General features: G+C 40.5%; 1 protein-coding gene and 1 pseudogene across 3 annotated transcripts in view; one reads left to right on the top strand and one right to left on the bottom strand.

Moving 5' to 3' along the window:
• The window catches only part of SGPP2 (sphingosine-1-phosphate phosphatase 2), a 135,161-nt gene that overhangs the window by 8,275 nt on the left and 102,303 nt on the right, over positions 1-24,583 (bottom strand). For both annotated transcript variants that reach the window (XM_025404574.1, XM_025404575.1), the window contains one exon: positions 24,492-24,581. In XM_025404574.1, coding sequence (XP_025260359.1) covers positions 24,492-24,581 — 90 coding nt within the window. The remainder of the gene's footprint in view (positions 1-24,491; positions 24,582-24,583) is intronic.
• On the top strand, positions 13,943-14,758 carry LOC112636114 (annotated as a pseudogene). Its single transcript, XR_003122129.1, has one exon. The product of XR_003122129.1 is annotated as an overexpressed in colon carcinoma 1 protein pseudogene (transcript).

Here is a 24,583-nt window from a genome sequence, read left to right as displayed (position 1 = left end):
TTTAATAATATAGCAGGAACACTTTCCATTTGAAAAGACAAATTTCTGCAACCTCATTTTCTATAGTTTCAGGGTAACCATAAGTGAGATGTTTTAAACAGAATACAAGCTTTACAGAAAGGATGATCCTAATTTTATATAAGTATATACTTGTAAGCATGGATAAAATGTCAGAAGGAAATAAAAATGTTAAGAGTCATTTCTTCTCTGTGTTGTGACATTACAAATGACTATTATCTTCTCGACACTCCAGGATCTTTCAGATTTTCTAGTCAATACTTGTTACTTTTATTATAATATAATGAAATCAAAGAGAAAAAAATCAAAATGTGAAAATCAGAATGTTTCAAAACAGACTAAAGTAGAAATGACTGTTTATAATTTTCATATCATGCCAAAAAAATGAAATACCCTTAAGAATCTATATAATAACATACCATTCCTCCGTGATCCAAGTAACTTTTAAAATAAAGGCATAGGCCAAGCATGGTGGCTCACGCCTGTAATTCCAGCATTTTGGGAGGCTGAGGTGGGTGGATCACAAGGTCAGGAGTTCAGGACCAGCCTGGCCAATATGGTGAAACCCCGTCTCTACTAAAAAATACAAAAAGCCGGACATGGTGGTGTGTGCCTTTAGTCCCAGCTACTCAGGAGGCTGAGGCAGGGGAATCACTTCAACTCGGGAGGCAGAGGTTGCAATGAGCGGAGATTGCGCCCCCCTACCCCAAACGGGGGGAAAAAGGGAGACCCTGTCTAAAAAAAAAAAAAAAAAAAAAAAATACAAGATGTGTTTCCAGCCTTACCCTATGGATCACATTGTCTGAAATACAGTCAACCTTTAATTCAGTTTACCATCCAAGGTTTATATGTATAAGTCTTTTAAATTATTTGGAAAAAAAAAGAATCATTACACAAAACTAACATTTTCCAACGTTCAAATACAGAAAGTTCTAAATCCCTTTGATTTTTTAACCTATTCTCATTTTCTGTTATAAAACTTGATATGTAGGTAAAAGCTTGAGCTTATTATATCTCATTACAGGAAACAATAATAGAGGCAGACAAGCTCCAGTGTGTAGAAAAGAATGCTAATAGAGCTACCCCAAGCATTACCAAGCATTAGAACAAATTTTTAAAGTAAATGCTTATATAAACCCATAAAATAGAGTATTTTCATTCTTAGCCAAACTGAAACACTCCTTTTTTTGGTAAACATCTCTGGGTATCTCAACAGCAGACCCTAAACATGAAAACTCCCAGCAGTTACTAATTCTGACCCTACATCACATTCCCATATGCAGTTTACTGCGACAAATTCCCATTCTATCTCCAAACATCTTCCCTGAAGAATGCTATTGAACAGGCAACACAACACAAGGTTAGCTAGTGAGAAAGAAGGGGAGAGAACAAACCCATTCAGTCAATTGTTAGGAAAGAATGCATTCAGATCTTGAAACTATTTATGCCGAGAACTCTATGATTCTGGCATCTTCCCCTCTGCCAGGTCCCCTGCTGAGAATGTGAAGGGCCTTCTCTGCCCTTGGCTGCCTTCACAGAGCGAGCTGAAGCCGGGAGCAGCGTAAAAGCCAAGACCCACTTCTTTGCAGATGCTGCGAATGCTTTGAATGCAAGCAGACACTGACATTAAAACAAACGGAAACAAACCAAAACACTGCAGTTATTCTAGAAAATAACTTTTAGTCATAGATCAGTCAATGTTTCCTAGTTAACAGAATATTTATTCTTTTCTATGCTAGCTCCAAATGAATTCAATTTCTGAGAATAATGCAGATGAGATTCAATAGCACCAAATCACAAGGAGGAGGCAACATTATTCATGAATATGAATATAAATGATTACAGAGGGAAACCTACATGTAATTAGCATATGTATGGGGAGAAAAGTGAATGCATAAGTTCAAAAATATTAATTTCCTATTGAAAGCACATCAATGTCCGTAGGGATCAGTCAAAAGCAGGAAGCTGATTTACCTGCCACATGGTATGAGCAAAAGCAGTAGAATCGCCTGATATGAATGGGTCTTTGAGTGGGCACTCTGTCACTGAAAGCATGTCCTTTCCATGCCATGACGGTCCTCTGAGCCGCCTTAGGTATCCTAGCATTGTTCCAAGTCTCGAACTAAAAATCACTAGGTGTGGAAAGAAGGCTTTGAAAAAGACTGAAAACTGACTGAGGCTCAGGAGTAACTACATGAGGTAGAAAGAAGAGTGTCAATTTGCACCTTCTGTAATTTTAGAATAAATGTCCACGTGGAAAGTGAATATATTTAAACCTTCAGTTGAAATATGAAGTTTAACAGAAGATGGTTTTCTATAAGTGTGTTAAGAAAAATTATACAAAACATGAACAGAAGGTAAAACCTGATTTCTATGTCACATGGGGGCAAAGGCCACCCCAGGATTATAAAAGGGAAAGTACTTTGTTCAACTTATTGTTTACTATTGATTAATGATCTCAGACTTAGTGAAATGACAGGTTAGTTGGTAGATTTTTGTCTGGCTGAAATGCAAATAATTTCGGTTTGGTGGAAATGAAACCTACAAAGGTTACAGTTTGTTGCCCTATAGGACAGTAGCCCTGTAGGACATATAACTAGTTTTGTATATAACCGAGAAATCTCTGTGTAATATTTCTTTATTAGATTGTCTATACATATTTACTACTTCCTTCATTAAATCTTACTGGTACTTTCATTAATTAATGAATTTAATAAAATCTTTGACACATATTCATTTCATTTTTGGAAGGGAGTTATTATTTTACCATTTAAAAATTATATCTTAGCAAGTACATAATTATTTCAGTTGTTTATTTATATGACTAAATATTTATAAAGAAAATTATGTTAGATGATTGAATATGGATATTGCATGTAAAAACAATTATAATTTACTTTTGCTTTCCTTTGTACGTTCTCTTTAAATGGTACTGGTTTGCTAAAAGGTAAGTAAGGCAGGTATTATGTTTCTCGATGTGATAATATAATAGTATAACAGTATAATTTGCATACTTTGTATAATATCAGTATTAACTGGAAATGTATTTGAGTATACTATATATTTCTAAACTTTATTTCATATCAAGCATGATTTAGGATATAATCACTTGCTTGTCTTGACTTCACAGAATCTAACACGTCCAAACAGAGGTCTTCATGAAACAGACAAAATTTCCCCACCCATAATTCACATGAATATGAACCATTCTACTTATAATGAATCACAGGATTTGGCAGGTCAATAGGATTGTGACATTAGATCAAGCCCCCAGGCAGGTTATAACATCATCTTTGACAACTGCTAAGCAGCTTGCAAGAATGACAAGCCTAGGGAACGGCAATCTGCTAGAAGACACAAAGGCACTGTCAAACATTCAAGTGATGTTGCACAAATCTGGGTGGGCAGAGGGGCCTCTGAGCAGTAAGAGAACAGAAAAGAGTTATGTTGGATGCAATATAATTGTTAAGCAGGCCCATGCAGGTGGAAATTTAATTGACATTGTCACCATATTTGCTGGGATGTGCATCTAGAATGTTTCAGTGCTTTTCAAACTACGTATTGCATTCAGATCTCCCGGGAAGTTTGTTAAAATGCAGGTCTAATTCAGTAGGTCTGGGAGGGGCCTGAGAGTCTGCATTTCTGACAAACTCCCAGGTGACACTGAGGTTGCTGGTCAGAGGATTCCCCTCACTAAATCACAAAGGCCAATGTGAACTCTTCATGCTAAAGGGGGCACATCAGAGCTTCTGGTATGCTCTTTTTTTTTTTTTTTTCTTTTTTTTGCAACATGTGTAAAAGAATAAAAACATCTGAATTATATTAGAGCTCTTACAGTCTTTGAAAGTCCTAGAGTGATATTCCGATATACTAATACATAGGCGCAAATAGGCACAAGAGAAAAATCTGGAAATTCTTTGTAGACCTGGAGACATGGGTGCTCTCATACAGAGGAAAGTAAATCTATCCCAGCCCTTTGTCACTGACCTTGGGACATGTTGCTTGAGCTGTTGAGTCCTGGTCCTGTGCAAAAGCAAAGCTCCCTGGGGAAATACTTTACATCCCTTCCACATACTAGGAACTAGAGATTACTGGAGATTTTTTAAATGTTAGTTGTTTTTTGCAGATTGTTCCAGTGAAGTCAAATATGGCCATGGTCTCTTTTTGATGAGGCTGGACAATCTCACTTACAGAGATTGTGACATCCTTGTTATTAAGTATGTTTCAAGTGAGCAGAAGGTTAAACCATTTAATTTTATTACAATGGGGAAGTGACATCCAAGATGTAATGAGGTACAAGGTTGTGGTGCTTGGGTGACCCTTTGCTTTCAGAAATGTGGTGAGTACTCAGTATTATAGTATGGAAATCCAACTATGCCATAAGCCTATGCACATGAATTAATTTTATGCAGGTGTCAGGGCTTTAAGAAATCAAATAAATCATAGCACTTACTGGAAACCCTGTATGCATTTAAACATATGATACATGACATGTTTATTTCCTTTCCCAAGTGAGCATGTTTTAAGGAACATTCCCACAGACATACGTAAACACAGACCTCAGCAGTGTTTTGAGATTAAAATGATGTTCCAGACCCTTAGCTAATTTTCAGAGCGTAACTGTAAGCCAGCTACTTTGTTCTTCAACATCCGCTGTATCCAATCAGTGTTCATCAATTCACCAACAAGATAGATTTTGGTAACAGACCAGTTCTTAGGCAGTTTTATGGCTGTGATGGATAAACAATCCGTTTGCCCTTTTGTGATGGGCTGGAATCTGCTATTTCTCTTGACAGGCTACTTGGCCGGGCTCAGTTCTAAACTCTTTAAGGTGGAATTTCTCATTTGGAAACCGCCACCACAGAGAAAGGAAGGATAGACATTAATTCTTTTGAGAACACAGTTCCCTTTTTCAATTGTATTTGGGAGGTAGGGTTGTAATGATTAAGAGAAATCTTGCAAATCAATGGTTTGAGAGTTTTAAAATTGATTCCTAAACAACAACAGACAAAAGACATAAGCTCTTTGAAGGCCAGGTGTGTTGGCTCACACCTGTAATCCCAGCACTTTGGGAGGCCGAGGCGGGCAGATCACTTCAGGTCAGGAGTTCGAGACCAGCCTGGCCAACATGGTGAAACCCCTTCTCTACTAAAAATACAAAAATTAGCCGGGCGTGGTGGCACATGTCTGTAATCCCAACTACTTGGGAGGCTGAGGCAGGAGAATCACTTGAACCTGGGAGGAGGAGATTGCAGTGAGCCAAGATTGTGCCACTGCACTCCAGCCTGGGCAACAGAATGAGACCCTGTTTCAAAAAAAAAAAAAAAAAAGGAAAAAGAACATAAAAAAACATAAGCTCTTTGAAACCCATGTATTTGTTTGATTGTCAAAGTTCACATTAAGCATTGTTCTATTTTTAAAAAAGAAAGAAAAGACACAGAGCAAAGAAAGAAATCATAATAAATGCAAGTACCAGTGGAAAAAGTAGAGCTATTTTTCGTCACAATAAAGTCTAAAATCTTTCCTCTCTTCCAGGAAATCCTCATGTAAATAATAATAGAGCTCAAATAATTACTTGTTCGGTCATTCAATAGCTATTATGTGCTTTTATTTTTCATTAGCTATTACTTACTAAGAAATATACTTAGGAGGAGAATAAGAATACTCTCTGTCCATTAAATAAAAATAGCTTTATTATTTTATAATAACAAGTTAGACCCTCTATTAAAAATGCATTTCAGAGCCCCGTTTCCATAACTAATGCCCATACACACTCACAATTTTACAACAGTGGCACCCTACTGTACAAGCTGTTCTGTAACTTGCTTTTTTAAAAAGATTAATAATATGTCACAGGCACCTTTCCAAAATAACAGAGCTATATGATAGTCGACCCTCCATATCCATGGGTTCTGCATCTGGATTCAACCAATCTTGGATCAAAAATATTTGAAAGAAAAAGTGGATGGTGGTATCTGCACAGAAACATGTACAGACTATTTTCTTGTCATGATTCCCTAAACGATAAAGCATAACAACTATGTACACTGAATTTACATATTAGAAACTGTAAATAATCTAGAGTTGATTTAAAATGTAGAGGAGGATAGGCATTGATTATATGCAAATACTATGACATTTTACATAAGGGAACTGAACATCTGTGGATTTTCATAACCATGGAGAGCTCTGGAACCAGTCTCCCACCTATACCAACGGAAAACTATATTTTAAGGCCTTTATAATATTCCACTCTGTGGACGTACCATGCTTTATTTAACGAGATCAGATTGATGGATATTAAATATATTTTCATTGCTTGCAATTAAATGCATTCATGAGCATGTTAGTAATTCAAAGCATGTGTTCTGAAGTCAGTCTGCTTAACTTAAAATCTCAGTTCAGCCTTTTAACAGTTACACGACCTTGGTCAGTATACTTAACTTCTCTATATCTCATCTGTAAAAACGGGATAATAATAGTGCCTCCTTAGTTTTCTGCTGACTACCCTATGAGGTAGTTAATATATGTAAAGCACTTAGAATGGCACTTAACAGATCAAATGCTTAGAGAGACATCTAATATATGATATGCAAGACCTCTATACAGAAAACGACAACATTAATAAGATAAATTACAGACCTAAATAGAGGCATGTACCATGCCCACGTATTGGAATAGTCAATATTAAAAGATACCAGCTCTCTCAAATTAATCTATAGATTTAACTTAATCTCAATAAAAAGTCCAGCATTGGAGAAACTGAAAAGCTGATTCCAAAATTTATATGAGAATACAAGAATACTGAAGATAATTTTGAAGAACAAAGTTGGGAGACTGTCACTACCTGATATCAATACTTACAACGAAACTTCAGTAAATAAGGACAGTGGCACTGGCATGAGGATAGACAGACAGACTAATGGGAAGAGTACTGAGTACAGTCCATGATCTTGTCTTCAGTGGTTTCAGTTACCCATGATTAACTGTAGTCCAAAAATAGGTGAATACAGTACAGTAAGATATTTTGAGAGAGAGACCACATTCACATAACTTTTGTCACAGCATGTCGTTATGATTGTTCTATGTTATTATTGGTGATTGTTGTTAATCTCTTACTCGCCCTAATTTATAAATTAAGCTTTATCACAGGTGCGCATGTATAGGAATTAACATAGTATATATAGGGTTTGGTACTACCTGCAGTTTCAGACATCCTTTGAGGGTCTTGGAATGCATACAATGAGGATAACAGGGAATGACAGTATGTATAGAGTACAGTCACTTGACTTTTGACAAAGCCGATGTTTCAGTAAAAGGATAACGGGTAACCCTTTCAATAAATGGTGCTGAGTAAATTGAGTATTCATGTAGAACAAAAAAGAATCACAGATCAATTCAATGTAGATTATAGATCTAAATAGGAAAAATAATAAAACCGCACAAATATAATTACAGAATATCTTTATGACCTTTTAGTAGTCAAAAAATACCTTACACAGGACACAAAAGTTGTAGCCATAAGGTAAGTACCAATGAACTGGACTACATTAAAATGAAGAACTTCTGTTCACCACAAGATGCCCATAGGGTGAAAAAGCAAGCTACGGAGTAGGAAAAGCTCCAGCCTAGGTGACATAGCGAGACCTCATCTCTATGAGTAATAACACAAATTAGCCAGGCATGGTGGCAAATGCCTGTGGTCCCAGCTACTCAGGACCCTGAGGTGGGAGGATTGCTTGAACCTGGGAGGTCAAGGCTGCAGTGAGCCTGCATGACAGAGTGAGATCTTGTCTCAAAAGAAAAAGAAAAAGTAGTTTGGAATACATGTATCTGACCAACAACTCACCAATAAATCAGTAAGTGAAAGATAAGCAATCCAATTAAAAAAAAGGGAAAAGACAAATCATCACCCCACAAAGGAGGGTGCCTAAATGGCCAATGAAACAAACAAAATGAAGCTAAATGTCATTACTGGGAGAAATTGAAACCACATGAGATACAAAGATGCACTCACCGGAATGGGGAAAATAAGAGGATATTCGCAAGTGCAAATAAGGATGTGGAGAACTGGAAATCTTAGACACTACTGGTGAGAATGCCAATTGTTCTAATTCTTTGGAAAACACAATGGAACATACTAACGCTGAACATATGCATGCCTCAGGACCCAGTAATTTTACTTCTACATTCATACTCCAGAGGAAAATGTACATATTTGTTCTAAAAGGCATATAAAAGTAAGTTTGGGGTAGCATCATTTATAGTAGCCTCAAAATGGAAACAATCCAAATATGCATCAATATCAGAAGGGATGAAGTGTGGTACGGTTATGAATTAGATGCTACACAACAACAAAAGTTAATGAATGAGAGCTACATACAGCCACATGGTGAATTTCACAAATAGAACAGGGAGTAAAAGAAACCTGATACAGAAGAAAGCATACTGTATGATTACATTTATATGAAGTCCAACTAATCTATGGTGTCAGAGATTTGGGGAGCAGGTACCTTTGGGGAGATGCACTGTAGAGGGTATGAGAGAACTTCTGAGGTACCAATAATGCTGTATTTCCTAACATGGGTGGTGGTTACTTAGGTGTGTGTTTACTTTATTGGAAATTAACTGAGCTGCACATTTACAATTTGTTTACTTTTCTCTACGCACACCACAGGTTAACAAAAATTTATAAAGTTTTAAATTGTTTTTCTTGCCCAGGCACAGTGGCTCACTCCTGTAATCCCAGCACTTTGGGAGGCTGAGGCGGGCAGATCACTTGAGGTCAGGAGTTCAAGACCAGCCTGGCCACCAGTCTCTACTAAAAATACAAAAATTAGCTGGGCATGATGGCGCATGCCTGTAATCCTGGCTACTCGGGAGGCTGAGGCATGAGAATCACTTGCACCCAGGAGGCAGAGGTTGCAGTGAGCTGAGATAGTGCCATTGCACTCCAGCTTGGGTGACAGAGTGAGACTCCATCTCAAAAATAAATAAATAAATAAATAAAATATTTTCCTTATTTTGAACCAAAAAAGTGGGGACTGCACATATCTTGTCCTATACAAATAAGGCTCTAAAAGTCTATTCTTAATCTCTAGGCACTACTTACATACCTATATCCAGATAAAGACCTAGGTACCAGGCCTCTATGAAATTCTAAATTCCATTAGGAACTGTAGAACTTTCTTTTCCTTCCCTGGTTATATCATCCTTCCATTTATTAAATGAAGTGTGCAAAGCGTAATGCAGCATGTCTTGAGATACTCTTGCCAGCAGTCTTCCCTCTGTCCTAAGAACTGGTGTCTCAAACCTCAAACCCCAAAGCCTCATGCTGCTGACACTCCACTCCACGGTCGTTTCTTACACAGCTCTGCACTTACCACAGTTAACTCAGAGTTTTGGAAACAAAAAAGTGGACATCCATGCTTGGATGGTATTTGCTGTTCCAAGACACTCTATTACATTTTTTACAAGTCAAAGTTTATCAGCTGGCCAGACATGGTGGCTCATGCCTATAATCCCAGCACTTTGGGAGGCTGAGGCGGGCGGATCACAAGATCAGGAGTTCGAGATCAGCCTGGCCAACATAGTGAAACCCCGTCTCTACTAGAAATACAAATAGTTAGCTGGGCGTGATGGTGGGCGCTGTAGTCCCAGCTACTTGGGAGGCTGAGGCAGGAGGATCGCTTGAACCCAGGAGGCGGAGGTTACAGTGAGCCGAGATCATGCCACTGCACTCCAGCCTGGATGACAGAGCAAGACTCTGTCTCAAAAAAAAAAAAAAAAAAAAAAAGTTTATAAGCTAAACAAAATTATGTTGAAAAAATAATAAATGTATGATCTGGCCTGGGCTCCCAAGTTAAATGCAATATTCAGACGAATGGATGACTCTTGTCAAATCTGACTCAATAAAGTACAGAGAAATAAGGGAGAAAAAATAGATTTATCGACAGATGACAGATAATAACCACTGCAATCCACTCGACATTTACTGTGCACCACTGCCAGGTGTTCTGCTGGGAACTCTGTGCTGGGGGAGAATGTATACAAAGGTGAATAAAAGAAGATTCTTACCTTCAAAGGACTTGCAACCTACTGTGATGAACAGACATGAATATAACCAGCCATATGCTTATACAACAGCTTGCTCTGATTGTTAATAAACTGATATTTATGCAATATAGGTTCAGCATCCCAAATTTGAAAATTCAAAATTTGAAATGCCCAAAATCCAACACGTTTTGAATACTGACATGACATCACATGAAAAAATTCTATACCTGACTTCATGTGATGAGTTGCACATGTGATTAAAAATATTGCATAAAATTACCTTTAGGTTATATGTATAAGGTGTATATGAAACATAAATGAATTTCATATTTAGACTTGGGTTCCATCCCCCAGATATCTCAGTTGGTACATGCCAATATTCAAAAATCTGAAAAAACCCCAAATCGAAAACACTCCTAGTTTCAAGCATTTCAGATAAGGGATACTCAACCTATACGACCTAAGAGATTTTGGAATGAAAATCTCTTAAATGTCATTTTATCTACTGAACTAGACACATTTGTGTTTAACATTAAAATAACCAAACATCAGGAAATTCACATTCTTGTCTTTTCTGTTGGTAAACTGTAATTTTTCCTAGGAAGCCCACTCCTAGGAAATTATCCTAAGCATGGTTTCCCATAGTAAGCTGAGAAGAAACTAGATGACACCAGAAAAAGGGGTCCCAAAGCGAAATGGATGTGATCAACTGGCACCCTGTTAGGTATCCATTCCTACCTCCCAGCTGAACTGAAGATGTTGGAAAGATAAAAATGGCTCCCTTGGAAATTAGGTTCTACCAGTTTGATGCCTTCTTGCAGAATCTAGAAGGTGGTACAGAGGTGGAATCCGTCTTCCTCCTGCTGTTTCTGTGATCTGGCAAAGCCTCAGAAACGTGAGCTCCAACAGCAGGACTAATGATTCCAGTGTCTAGTCACTGCTCTCAGTTTTCTAGAGGCAACCAAGGCAGCTACAGCGGCTGAGTTCAGCCAAGTTTCTGGCCATCTGGTTGGTGAGCCCTGAGAAGTGGGAGGCAGAAGACGGAGATCTGGTAGTGGTGCCGGACACAGCATAGCAATGATCTTTGTGCTCCCCAAGCTCCTCCAACGCTTTGTAAGCACCACATTCCCTGTATAAAATTCCATTGTGCTTAAAATACCTAGAATAGATTCTATTTTCTCCTCTAATGAACAGCATTTAACAATGCTAAACCAGTTTCTTTGATGTGAACGCATTTAGGAACCTTTATAATTATTTTGGAGCTTCAAGATTTAATGGCTGCCCTGATTGGTTTTGGACTCACATGGGGCCAGCCTGTGGCCCCTTTCCTTTGGTCAATTTCTCCCTTTTTGAATGGAAGTATTTACCCAATCTCATTGTTTCTCATTGTTTCTTGGAAGTAACTAACTTCTCTAGGCAGAGATTTCTTTAAAAATGTATGTAGTCATCTCTTCTAATCTTTTCTTTTGTGGATTACACATTTAATATCATGCCTAGAAAGGGCTTTTTCTATTTTACATTTATATACATAGTCACTCATATTTCCTAATTTTTCCAAATGGTTTTGGAAACAGCATGAAGAATACAGGAGGCTTCCTGGCCGAGGCACACAGTTCCCTGACACATTGGATTTGTTTCTGCCTTCATGGCTTTGAGCTGCTGTGCTGTCATTAAATACTTAAGATTCTTCTTTTCTAAGGAGTTCATTTGCCTTTTGAAGAAGGTGAATTCTTTATTGAACTAGGTTGACATTTTATCTTATAACTTGATTTAGAAATAAGGCTTTATTCTCAGGTTTCAGTGGTTAGCTAAGGAATTATAGTAAATCATTTCATTTCTGTTTCTGTTTATTCCACTATTGGGACAGACTAACAATAATTTAGAGGCTTACAAATAAAAATAAAGTGCAAGCATATGCCAATATTTTCCTAAACGTCATAACAATGATCTTGCTGGCAGAAATTTGCATTTATATTTTCCCAAGGGGCCAAAGAAACAATTTTTTATTCTATTTTATTTTTTATTTTTATTTTCTTTGGAAACAGAGTCTCTCTCTATTCCCCAGGCAGGAGTGCAGTGGCACGATCTCGGCCCACTGCAACCTCTGCCTCCTGGGTTCAAGCAATTCTCATGCCTCATCCTCCGAGTAGCTGGGACTACAGGCAACTGCTACCATGCCTGGCTAATTTTTGCATTTTTAGTAGAGACAGGGTTTTACCATGTTGGTCAGGCTGGTCTCAAACTCCTGACCTCAGGTGATCCACCTGTCTTGGCCTCTCAAAGTGTTGGGATTACAGGCGTGAGCCACTATGCCTGGCTGAAACAATTTTTTAAAACAATGATGTAAACATCCTTCCTTGGCCTTTCAGCTAAAATAGAGTATATTACCTATTCTTATCATTTAATTAAAAAGTGATGCAAATAAATCGGAAGTTCAGATTCGTTTTACAAAAGGTGACTTCACAAATTTTGAAGACAGTGCTTTTTGCATTAAGAGAGGCATACAATTACAAGGTATGGAAAAACTTCACCCTTCAATGAAAGTACCTGTAACACACTATATAATCCCAAAGGCAAGCACCTAATAAAAGAAAGAAGCAAATGGAGCCTGGCTCCTATGGAAGATTTCATCAACCCCTTAGTCTTAAGTAGAAACTGGAACTCACCGAGAAACACAAATACAACATGCAGTAGTGTTGGCTCTCAAATCCGTGCTGCCCCTAACTGTGGCCACTTCTTATTTATTTGGGAAAAGTGGATGAATTCTCAGTACCACCCAGACTTTAAGCCTTTATCGAGCTCCCAGCTGAGCATGCTAGGATTTAAATGGCACTTCTGGCTCCTCTGAGATAAACCGGCCACTTCCCAATGGACCATCACTGAAGCCAGAGTCCTAGCCCATTCGGCTGCCTGGCCATTAGCTACAGGGAGGTCCCCAATTCCCCTCCCAGTCAGGCTAATTGTCAGTTAATTGTAGGCTCCTCCAGGTCTGACCACACACCATGCTGAAGCAGCCTCTGAGGTGCCAGGCTGCAGAGTGTCAGGGGCCAGCTGGTTTCTCCACTGCGGCAGAAAGGCTGCAAGTGGCTTCTGGTCTGAGGCAGATGGACCCAGTGCCTGCTCCAGCCCTTTCGACTGTGGCTCTCTGCCATGCAAGGGCCTCTGACACCTCCACATCACTCTGGTGCCTGACCAACTTCTGTCTTTGTCCATCTCCTGTGGTCAGCGCTCAGGGCTCATCCAGCTCCCATCCTAGACTTCCAGCCCTTCCAGCAGCTAATAGCTGATTCATTCCATACTTGTAAAAGAGATGAAAACGGTACCCCCACTTTCGTTTTTTTCTTTTTCTTTTTTTTTTTTGAGACAGAGTCTCACTCTGACTCCCAAAATGCTGGGCCACTGTGCCCAAAGGCTTGAGCCACTGCGTCCCACTGTAGCTTGTTGAACAGTGTTGGGAAAGAAGATTTAAAAAAGTAATTAGCGAACCGGAGTCGGTGGCTCACCCCTGTAATCCCAGCACTTTGGGAGTCGGAGGCGGGCGGATCACGAGGTTAGGAGTTCAAGACCAGCCTGACCAACATGGTGAAACCCCGTCTCTACTAAAAATATAAAAATTAGCCAGGCATAGTGGCGGGTGCCTGTAATTCCAGCTACTAGGGAGGCTGAGGCAGGCAGGAGAATCGCTTGAGCCCGGGAGGCAGAGGTTGCAGTGAGCCGAGATCGCACCACTGCACTCCAGCCTGGGTGACAGGGTGAGACTCTGTCTAAAAAAAAAAAAAAAAAAAGTAATTTGCGGTCTGAGTCTCCGCCCCCAAGACCCGCGGCCGCAAGCTCCGGAGTGCGGCTTCTCCGGCCGGCGAACTGCGCGATGGGCTGCGGGAACTCCCGGGCAGAGGCCCTGCAGGAGCAGCCAAAGATGTAACAGAAGAATCCATAACAGAAGATGACAAGAGGAGAAAGTATGGAGGAGTATATGTTGGCCTACCATCTGAAGCTGTCAATATGGTGTCCAGTCAAACAAAGACGGTTCGGAAAAATTAGAAGAAAATAACATCATGACTCAAGAATCAAGAGCATGCTCATCAATTTGGAAGGAATTTGGCTCCGTGGGACATTGTAGTGTGCACAGACATTTCCAAGGAAATTCTAAACAGTTACCCTTCCCTCTTGCATTTCCCCAAATCTTAAGCGTATACATAAAACCCTGGGCACATATTGTTGTGGTAATAGAAGGGAATTGGTTAAACAGTACACTTTATGGAACTTTCTGTGGCCACCTACGAAAGACAAGTTAACAAACTGTCATGGAGGCTGCTGTTGCCTAGCCAGGGCTGCTGCATTTTGACATTTCCACCGTGGCCACTCAACACATTTCATGGAGGTCATGTCTTTTCACTGATGCTTTTTGATAGTTTTTATATAACAAAATCCTTATTCTATTTATAACTTAAGATGATAAGGCACTATAAATGAATGACCTAAAATAATATATTTGTCTGTTATCTTTCGCTATTTCTACTTCACTTTAATTTTTAGCTGTAAAATTGGTAAATGGATTCTTACAACTCTTTCTGTTTTTCACTGGTTGGTTTTCAAATTTCATTTAAATGTCAGAATTTCCTTTTTAGGAACAATGTGTATTTCATTGCAATATTTAAAAATAAACTCAAATTTGCATGCCATATGCACACACACACACAAAAAGTAATTTGCCTACGTTTGTTGTTAGTAATACATACAAAAGTTCTTGCTGGAAATTGTGCTAAGGCCTAACTTTGATTCAACTAATACAGACGCATAAAATGCCTTCAGTTTCCCTTTACATCATCCCAACAATGGGTATCTGAACTTCTCCTTTGGTGGTTAAATAATAATGATTTATTTTGTCTTTAAAAAAAATTAAAACCAAGAGGGAGTGAATGTTTTACCATCAGTATTTATTACTTTTGAAACTAGAAATAATTCTCTATTTTTACAAAAGGGTAAACATATTTCTCTCCAGGGTAAAGAGAAAACAATGGGCATAATAACATAGTGACTGATGCTCAGAAACATAACTAAATTATCATTTTATCTCAGTAACCCAACAGGGTGTAACAGGAAGTAAGGCTTGGTAGGGTGTAATTTGTATTGCAATCGGCTTTTTTCCCCATGTTAAGTAAGGCAGTTTGAAGTAAGTTTTTTTAAACAACATGAAAAAATACAACAAAAATGCTCTAGTCCAAGGCCAGAACACAGTTTTATATGATCTGCAGATAATTTAGTATTTGAGAAGCCTTTTTAACATTCTCTGACTCCAATGAAAACTAAAGCAAAACTTGGGAGGAAAAAAATAAATAAATAAGCAAATAAAACAGTATCTGTATAATTATCCACAGATCAAACAATTTAGGGACAATAAAATAGAGCAACATTTCAGCTAGGTCAGGTGCAAAATAATGGAACAACTATTCACTGTTTATTCATATTTCACACATTCACTAACAACAAAAATTCTGGCTAGTTTTACTGTTAGTATATTTGGGATGATTGCTTTATTAGTCAAAGGACTTAAAATCCATTTTGTGTAAGTTGAATAGTTAGGGCATCATAGATATAGGATAATCAGCCTTCTTGGTTTGCTCTAGCCCTCCTTCCTCCACAAACACACTATTAGGTCCACATTTTGAGCCTTTGAAAGAGTAGAAAAAATGCCATGCTGTAGATGCAGAGAGGATATCATGGGACTTTGTCTGCCCTGCTTCTGATGCCAGGAGGCACTTTATTGTAGAGAACTGAGCCTCCTGTATGCCAATCCTGACCCTAACCTTTGCTGCCAATCAGAGCCACTGCTCGCACAGGTTGGCTCCAGACCTGGCTGGTTCCATCACAGTTCTCAGCACTCCTGAGATAGCATTTGATGCAGCCACAGACTTGTTATCCAGGTGCGGCCAATGTGAGATCTTCCCTAAAACTCTCCTCCCTGAAGGCCTTTAAGGAGTGAAACAGAAAAGAAACAACAACAACAACAACAACAAAAATGAAGCCCAGAACTCGAATCTCAGGGAAGATGGCAGCCCCAGAGTATGAATCCACCATGCAGAGATGAGCTCGGGGAAGAGTGGTGAGGGAAGCTTCTGATGAAGGTCAAGGCCTGGGGGCCCACTCTCCCAATGCCAGCTGCATCTCTGACCTCCTTATACTATGGTTGTAAACATCAATACATTACCCTGTAAGCTTAAACTAGTTTGAGTTGGTGTCTGTTATTTTTATTCAAGGATTCCTGACTAATGCATCTGGTAACCACTTGATTTGGGGCATACTCAATTGTGGTGAACTTACTGGGCTCTTTCCAGTGTCTCTTCTCAGGACACTGCCTTCACATCCTACAGGGGTGGTTCCCAGGTTGCATTTCTGCTCTGTGACCTGTCCCCCTGCCAAGGCTCACTGGTCCAAGGGTAGTGCTGGATGCAACCGAAGTCTCACCTCCATATGTTAGAGTTTTCATCTGAGGGAAGAGTTGTTGGGAGCTGGGATAAATGAATGGTGGCACTCCAAAGGGAAGGTGATGACACTCCTCAGAGCTACTCTGCTTCTGGTCCCTCCTGAGGCTTGCTTTTTTGACAGCTTCCTGAGCTCCACGAGCTACCCCAGTCCTTCCAAGACATTCTATCTTCCCTGCTTTCCCTCTTTCTCTCTCTCTTTTCCTTCAGCTGGATGCAATTGGTTTATTCCTCAAACCAAGAGAACATGAAATTATACACCAAAAAACTGTTCTTGTAAATTATCACTTCATGTAGAATGCCTTTCACCATGGGAAAATGTAAGACCTCAGGTAAAACTGGCTTCAGCAATAAGGAACCGTGCTTTACCTTGAGTGCTGAGCCCAGAGGTAGGGTGGCCCCAGGGGTGGTACAGTCACTCAGTGATGTCACTGGGATGTCACTGGGGCCCCCGTGTTTTATTTCCATGCTTTGGCATGGACAGTAATGATTTCCCTCAAAGGCTAATTTCCCAAACATTCCCAAATGGCTGCTGCTCACAAATGGGGCAGTGTCATTACTCATATCCAGCAAGACATAGAGAAACTTCTCCTCCATGCATGGAATAGCATAATCAGATTTGGAAATAATTTCCTAGCAGTGGTGTAAGAACAGCTGTGAGGCATATTCAAGAGCCAGAACAGATTCAGCTTGGTGACTACCTGACTGATGGAGGTGTGGGAAGGGAGGAGCTAGGGTGTTGCCCATGTTTCTTGTTTGGGCATCTTGGTAGACAGGGACGCCCTCCCTGGGGTGGGGCCAGATCTGGTTTGGTGAGGATGATGACACAGCTGTGCAGGTTTAATGCCTCCCCATGCTTCACTTGGGCCTGCCCAGGAGACTAGCTGGAGCCTGTCATCAAAACCTTGACAGGGGCACCAAACCACATCTGACAAGAAGTGACTTCTTAAGAGGTGGGATAAGCAAATTATTTCTCTCCCTGAATTGCTCTCCTGCTTATGCAGAGAGAGCCGTTTCTTTTTTTTCTTTTTCTTTTTCCTTCTTTTTTTTTTTTTTTTTTGAGACAGAGTTTCACTCTTGTTGCCCAGGCTAGAGTGCAATGGCGTGATCTCACCTCACTGCAAACCCCACCTCCCGGGTTCAAGCAATTCTCCTGCCTCAACCTCCCAAGTAGCTGGGATTATAGGCATGTGCCACCATGTCTGGCTCATTTTTTGTAGTTTTAGTGGAGATGGGTTTTCTCCATGTTGGTCAGGCTGGTCTTGAACTCCCGACCTCAGGTGATCCACCTGCCTTGGCCTCCCGAAGTGCTGAGATTACAGGCATGGGCCACCGCGCCAAGCCTAGACAGAGCCATTTCTTTGAAGTAGGCAGCCACCTGAATGATGTACTTAAATGCCCTAAGCATCAAAGCTGTGTGCAATCAGAGTGGTTCATATGGACGCGGGGTGCCTAAAGATTATCTCTCTATACCTTCCAACCCAGTTTTGTTCAGGGGCACGCCCATATCTAGCATGAAAGACAGATCATTAGTCCAATCAATGACTCTCAACCCCGGTGGCACATTAAAATCAACCAGGGAGTTTAAGAAAACACCAAAGCCCAGGACCCACCTCCATATATCTATTAATATGTCTACACGCACACATAACATAAAATTCACCACCTTAACCATTTTAAAGTATCCAGTGGTATTAACAGGATTTATGTTGTTGTGTAACCATCATCATCATCCAATTTCAAAATGCCTTTCATCTTACTAAACTGAAACTCTATACACAATAAATAATAACTCCCCATTCCTCCCTGTCTCCCCAACAGCCGCTGGCAACCACCATTCTACTTTTGGTTTCTATGAATTTGATTACTCTAGGTACCTGATGTAAGTGGAATCATATAAGATTTCCTTTTCCGACTGGCTTATCTCACTTAACATAATGTCTTCGAGGCTCATCCATGTTGTAGCAGGTGTCAGAATCCCCCTCCCTTTTAAGACTGAATAATACTCCGTCATATGTGGACAGGCACACCTCATTTTACTGTGCTTCCCTTGACTGCACTTTGCAGATACTGGGTTTTTTTAGACGTGGAAGTTTTGTGGTAACACTGTATCCAGCAAGTCTACCAGTGCCGCTTTTCCAACGGCCTGAGCTCATTTTGCGTCTCTGTGTTCTCTCGCTTTCCTCTGGCCTCCCTATGCTCTGAGACACAACAATATAAAATTAGGCCAATTAATAACCCTAATAACCTCTCAGTGTTCAAATGGAAGAAGAGTCACATGCCTCTCACTTTATTATTTATTTATTTATTTATTTATTTATTTTAGAAACTGGATCTCATTCTGTCACCCAGGCTGGAGTGCAGTCGTACAAGCATAGCTCACTACAGCCTCCAACTCCTGGGCTCAAGCAAACCTCTCTCCTCAGACTCTCAAAGCACTGGGATTCCAGGTGAGCCACTGCACCTGGCTGTCATCTCTTACTTTAAATCAAAAGCTAGAAATGATTCAGCTTAGTGAGGAAGGCATTTCAAAAACTGAGATGGGCCAAAAGCTAAGCCTCTTGTGCCAAACAGCCATATTGAGAATGGAATGGAAAAGTTCTTGAAGGCAATTAAAAGTGCTACTCCAATGAATACATGAATGATAAGAAAATTAAACAGTCTTATTATAGAGAAAGTTTGAGTGGCCTGGTTAGAAGATCAAACCAGTCACAACATTCCCTCAAGCCAAAGTCTAATCCAGAGCAAAACCCTAACTCTCTTTAGCTCTATGATGACTGAGAGGTGAAGAAGCTGCAGAAAAAAAGTTTGACACTAGCGGAATTTGGTTCATGAGGTTTGAGGAAAGAAGCCGTGTTTAAAAAGTAAATGTGCAAGGTGAAGCAGCAAGTTCTGATAGAGAAGCTATAGCTAGTTATCCAGAAGACCTAGGTAAGGTCATTGATGAAGGTGGCTATGTTACACAACAGCTTTTCAGTGTAGATAAAACAGCATCACATTGGAAGAAGATGCCATCTAGGAGTTGCACAGCTAGAGAGAAGTCAATGTCTGGCTTCAACATTTCAAAGGACGGCTAATGCTCTTGTTAGGAGTTAATGCAGCTGGTGACTTTAAGGTGAAACTAATGGCCATTTTCCATTCTGAAAATTCTAGGGCCCTTAAGAATTATGCTAAATCTACTCTGCCTGTGCAGTAGAAATGAAATAACAAAGTTTAGGTGACAGCACATCTGTTCGCAGCACAATTTACTGAATATTTTAAGCCCATTGTTTTGACCTACTGCTCAGAGCAAAAGATTCCTTTCAAAATATTATTGCTAATGGACAATCCACCTGGTCACCCAAGATGGCAATGTACAGGATGTACAAGATTCATGTTGTTTTCATGCCTGCTAAACACAACATCCACTCCACAGCCCAGGGATCAAGGAGTCATTGCTACTTTCAATTCTTACTTTTTAAGAAACACATTTTGTAAGGCTGTAGCTACCATAGATTGTGATTCCTCTGATAGATCTGGACAAAGTAAATTGAAAACTTTCTGGAAAGGATTCACCATTCTAGATGCCATTAAGAACATTTGTGATTCATGTTCTTGGGAGGAGGTCAAGCTATCAACATTAACAGGAGTTTGGGAGATATTGATTCCAACACTTATGGATAACTTTGAGGGGGTTATGACTTCAGCGGAGGAAGTAACTGCAGATATGATTAAAATAGCAAGAGGCCGGGCACAGTGGCTCATGCCTGTAATCACAGCACTTTGGGAGACCAGGGTGGATGGATCAGTTTATGTCAGGAGTTCAAGACCCGCCTGGCCAACATGGTGAAACCTTGCTTCTACTAAAAATACAAAGATTAGCTGGGTATGGCAGTGCATGCCTGTAGTCCCAGCTACTTGGGAGGCTGAGGCAGGACAATGGCTTGAACCCGGGAGGCGGAGGTTGCAGTGAGTAAAGATCACGCCATTGCACTCCAGCCTGGGTGACAGAGTGAGACTCTGTCTCAAAAAAAATAAAAATATAAAAAAAATAGCAAGAGAACTAGAATTAGATGTGGAGCCTGAAGATGTGACTGAATTGCTGCAATCTCATGATAAAACTTGAATGGATGAAGAGTTGCTTTTTATGGAAAAACAAAGAAAGTAATCTTTTCAGATGGACTCTACTCCAGGTGAAGATGCTGTGAACATTGTTAAAATGACAAGAAAGGGCAGAATATTACATAAACGTTGTGGATAAAGCAATTGCAGGGTTTGAGAGGATTGACTCTAATTTTGAAAGTTCTACTCCAGGTAAAAGACTATCAAATATCATCACATGGTTTGGTGTATGTAAAGGGGAGAAAAATAAGAAAAAAAAAAAAAACAGCATTGGCATTCTACAAAGAAATCTTTCCTAAAAGGAAGAGTCCATTGATGCGACAAACTTCATTGTTGTCTATTTTAAGAAACAGGGCACAGTGGCTGACGCCTGTAATCCCAGCACTTTGTGAGGCTGAGGTGGTATGATTGCTTGAGCCCAGGAATTTGAGACAAGCCTGGGCAATATAGTGAGACACCGTCTCTACTAAAAATACGAAAATTAGCTAGATGTGGTGGTGCATGCCTGTAGTCCCAGCTACTCAGGAGGCTGAGGTATGAGAATTGCTTGAATCTGGAAGGCAGACATTGCAGTGAGCCAAGATCTCACCACTGCACTCCAGCCTGGGTGACAGACTGAGATGTTTCAAAAACAAAAACAAAAACAAAACTTGCCACAGCCACTCCACCCTTGAGCAATCACCACCCTAATCAGTTAGCAGCCATCAACACCGAGCCAGACCCTCCACCAGCAAAAACATTATGACTCACAGAAGGCCCAGATAATTGTTAGCATTTTTAGCAAAAAATTATTTCTAAATTAAGATATTATGTGCACACTGCTTTTTTTAAGACATAATGCAATTGCACACTTACAGACAACAGAATAGTGTAAACATTTTTATATGCACTGAGAGACAAAAAAAATTGTGTGACTTGCTTGTGATATTCACTTGATTGTGATGGTTTGGAACTGAACCCGCAATGACTCTGAGTTAGGCCTGGATGTCACACTATACTTATCCATTCTGTCAGCAAACACTTGGGCCCACCTTTAGGCTATTGTGAATAAGGCTTCTCTGAACATGGGGGTGCAAATATCTTCAGAGAGATTTTTTAAGAAGCTTCCTGTGGGGTTTGAATATGTAGCTAGGGTTGAGAGCCATTATAAAAGACATTCCCTAGAGACTGTGAGGGGCCCAGGGAAGGGGCAGGCTACCATAGTTGGCTCAATCTGCTATTCCATCCTAACTATATCATCATGTCAGGTAATCAGCAGTGTAGACATCTGTCTCCTTGAGTAGACTTGGACACCTGAGGGGCGGGGTAGGTTTCTTTACCACAAGAGCTCCCAGATCTAGTTCCAAGCCCAGGGGCCTGTAGGAGCTGATTAAGTTGCTGCTGAATAAAGACTACTAATCCATAATTCTACCTTATCCTACTATTAAAACCAACTGTTCTCTTCTACCAGAAATTACTCATCATTGCACCATAGGCCATTCTCTGGTCCTGTAGCCTGACTGGTACCTGGGCCTGAGCCTGAGTCAGGGTCTAAGATCTTTATGAAATAAAATTATGAGCATGAAAGAAGCCCTGGGTCCTCACAGAACAGATGGGGCTGGGGACAGTGGTTGCTGTGGCCTCTTGTTCCAGCTTCTTCTGGGACAAATGCTCCCAAAAGGAGGGTGGTACCCATTCCTTGCATCTGGATGAGAGGCTTAATCTATCTTCACCTAAGTATCTGCTTACTGTCCCCACAACTCACTTTAAAAAGAAAAGGCTGTAGCTGTGTTTCTATTGAGGTGGGTTTTGTGTACTCTTTATTCATCTCTGTAGCTCCACATGCTTGTGCTTACTTTCATTTTAACTTTAACCCAAGTTCTCAAGATCATTCTTTTTTAAATTTTACTTTAAGTCCTGAGATACATGTACAGAATGTACAGGTTTGTTACACAGGTATACGTGTGCCACAGTGGTTTGCTGCACCTACTGACCATCCTCTAAGTTCCCTCCCCTCACCCCCTACCTCCCAACAGGCCCTGGTGTGTGTTGTTCCCCTCCCTGTGTCCATGTGTTCTCATTGTTCAACTCCTATGTATGAGTGAGAACATGTGTGTTAGGTTTTCTGTTCCTGTGTTAGTTTGCTGAGGATGATGGCTTCCAGCTTCATCCAAGTCTCTGCAAAGGACATGCTCTCATTCCTTTTCATGGCTGCATAGTATTCCATGATGTATATGTACCATATTTTCTTTATCCAGTCTATTAATACCAAGATCATTTTTTATTAAAGCCTACAGAAATTAAACAGTAGCCCCAGATAAAAAGAGATGCCAGAGAACCCAAGAGTTCTTCATTCCATATTAATGTCCATGAACATATTTGGAGAGAACCTCTTTGTAACACGAAGCAGCAGTGTAGCAAATTGAGAATGCCCTCCTCCCTTCCTTCCCTCCATTTTAGAAGCCACCAGTGTGGTGTGACGTGGGATGGGGACAGCAAGGATGTGCCTTGGAAGGTAAAATTACAGGACTGGCCCTTCATTGCTCCTTTCTTATTTCCAAGATCTGAGGTCCACCTTCACCCAGACAGCACCCAGGTCAGGGCTAGGCTGAGGTGAAGCTGGTGAGGCATAGCATGCAAATACAAGGTCAGATCTTGTCTTCACTTAAAATTTGACTATTTAGCTCATCATGGGGTTTTGTGGCATGAATTTTGATTTTTTAAAAAACTGCATTCAAATTATTTATCTTGATTCCTGAGATTTTTAGCACGCCTTAAACTTGGAGACTTGCCTGCCTCTTCTGAGGCCTGGCCTTGAGTCGGTTACTATCAGCACCTTCCTTTGCATTTTAAGAGGAAAGCATAATGTTGCTCTCTGATAGATCATTGGGAAGCCGTAAACCCCCTTCTCTGAGTTACTTCGGCCTCTGTTCCTTTTGACAAACGATCTCCCCAATCTGTTCACTTTGTGGCTTCTGCCCTTCTGCCCCCTCCCTTCCATGTTTCCCATAAAAAACCCACACCAGGGACCAGGGAGAGAAGCAAGAAGGCCCGTGTGGGGCGTGGGCCTTTCCCTCCCAGGTTTTTTGCTAACTTAACTTTAGAGCTTCAGAATTGAGATAAACACATAATGAGCAAGTGCCCATTTCTTTTTAAAGAAATCTTTCTTGTACCCATTACGATGATAAATAGCGCCCCTGTGGTCAACCACGGCCAGCCTTACACTCTGGAACTTCAAGGCAGCCGTGGGAAATTGAATTCTCAAGGACTTTAACTGTGCCAATCATGGCGGCCCTGGAAAATATTTCTAATACGGTAAAAGGGTGGATGGACTTTTAGATGCAGATGGGACTCTGTGTTCCCACCACTGCCTCCAGCCTAAAACAGTATGGAAGGAAGCAAAGCCATGATTCCGGGCTCCTCTGACCTGGTGGGACGCTTACCTTGCAAGGGCACTGGAGATCCCTGATTTCAGGCCCCTCTCTGTGAAGACCTAAGTGGGGAACTGCGACTACTCACTTGTGTCTATGAGCCTGGGGGCTTTTCCTGCACTGCTTGCTGCACCGTCAGTAAACCGATGTGAATATAAATGACCGGAGTCTCCAACGCTGTTCTAGCCCATTTCCAAAATCTTGAGGGTTCAGCGTGGCTCAGCCTCATTGATATTACCTTAATGTTTCATTATTATTATCGTACATGTACCCGAACATAATAATTACTTAATGCATTGGCATGATGAGAAATATAATTACATATGCAAATAATTTTATAAACAAGTAGTATGAGAAACATATTGACACAGTGACCACAATACCATTCAAACAATCGCCACAAGACCTGACCACAAAGTCTTACCAGGACCGTATGCATCCCAGTGTAGAGCCTGCTGAGACACACCAAGGTGGAAAACACCACGGCCATCACCAGTCCCAACACAAATGGATACT

Source organism: Theropithecus gelada, chromosome 12 (genome assembly GCF_003255815.1).
Source record: "Theropithecus gelada isolate Dixy chromosome 12, Tgel_1.0, whole genome shotgun sequence".
In the NCBI taxonomy this organism is placed as follows: Eukaryota; Metazoa; Chordata; class Mammalia; order Primates; family Cercopithecidae; genus Theropithecus; species Theropithecus gelada.
This window is presented reverse-complemented; position numbering and strand designations above follow the sequence as displayed.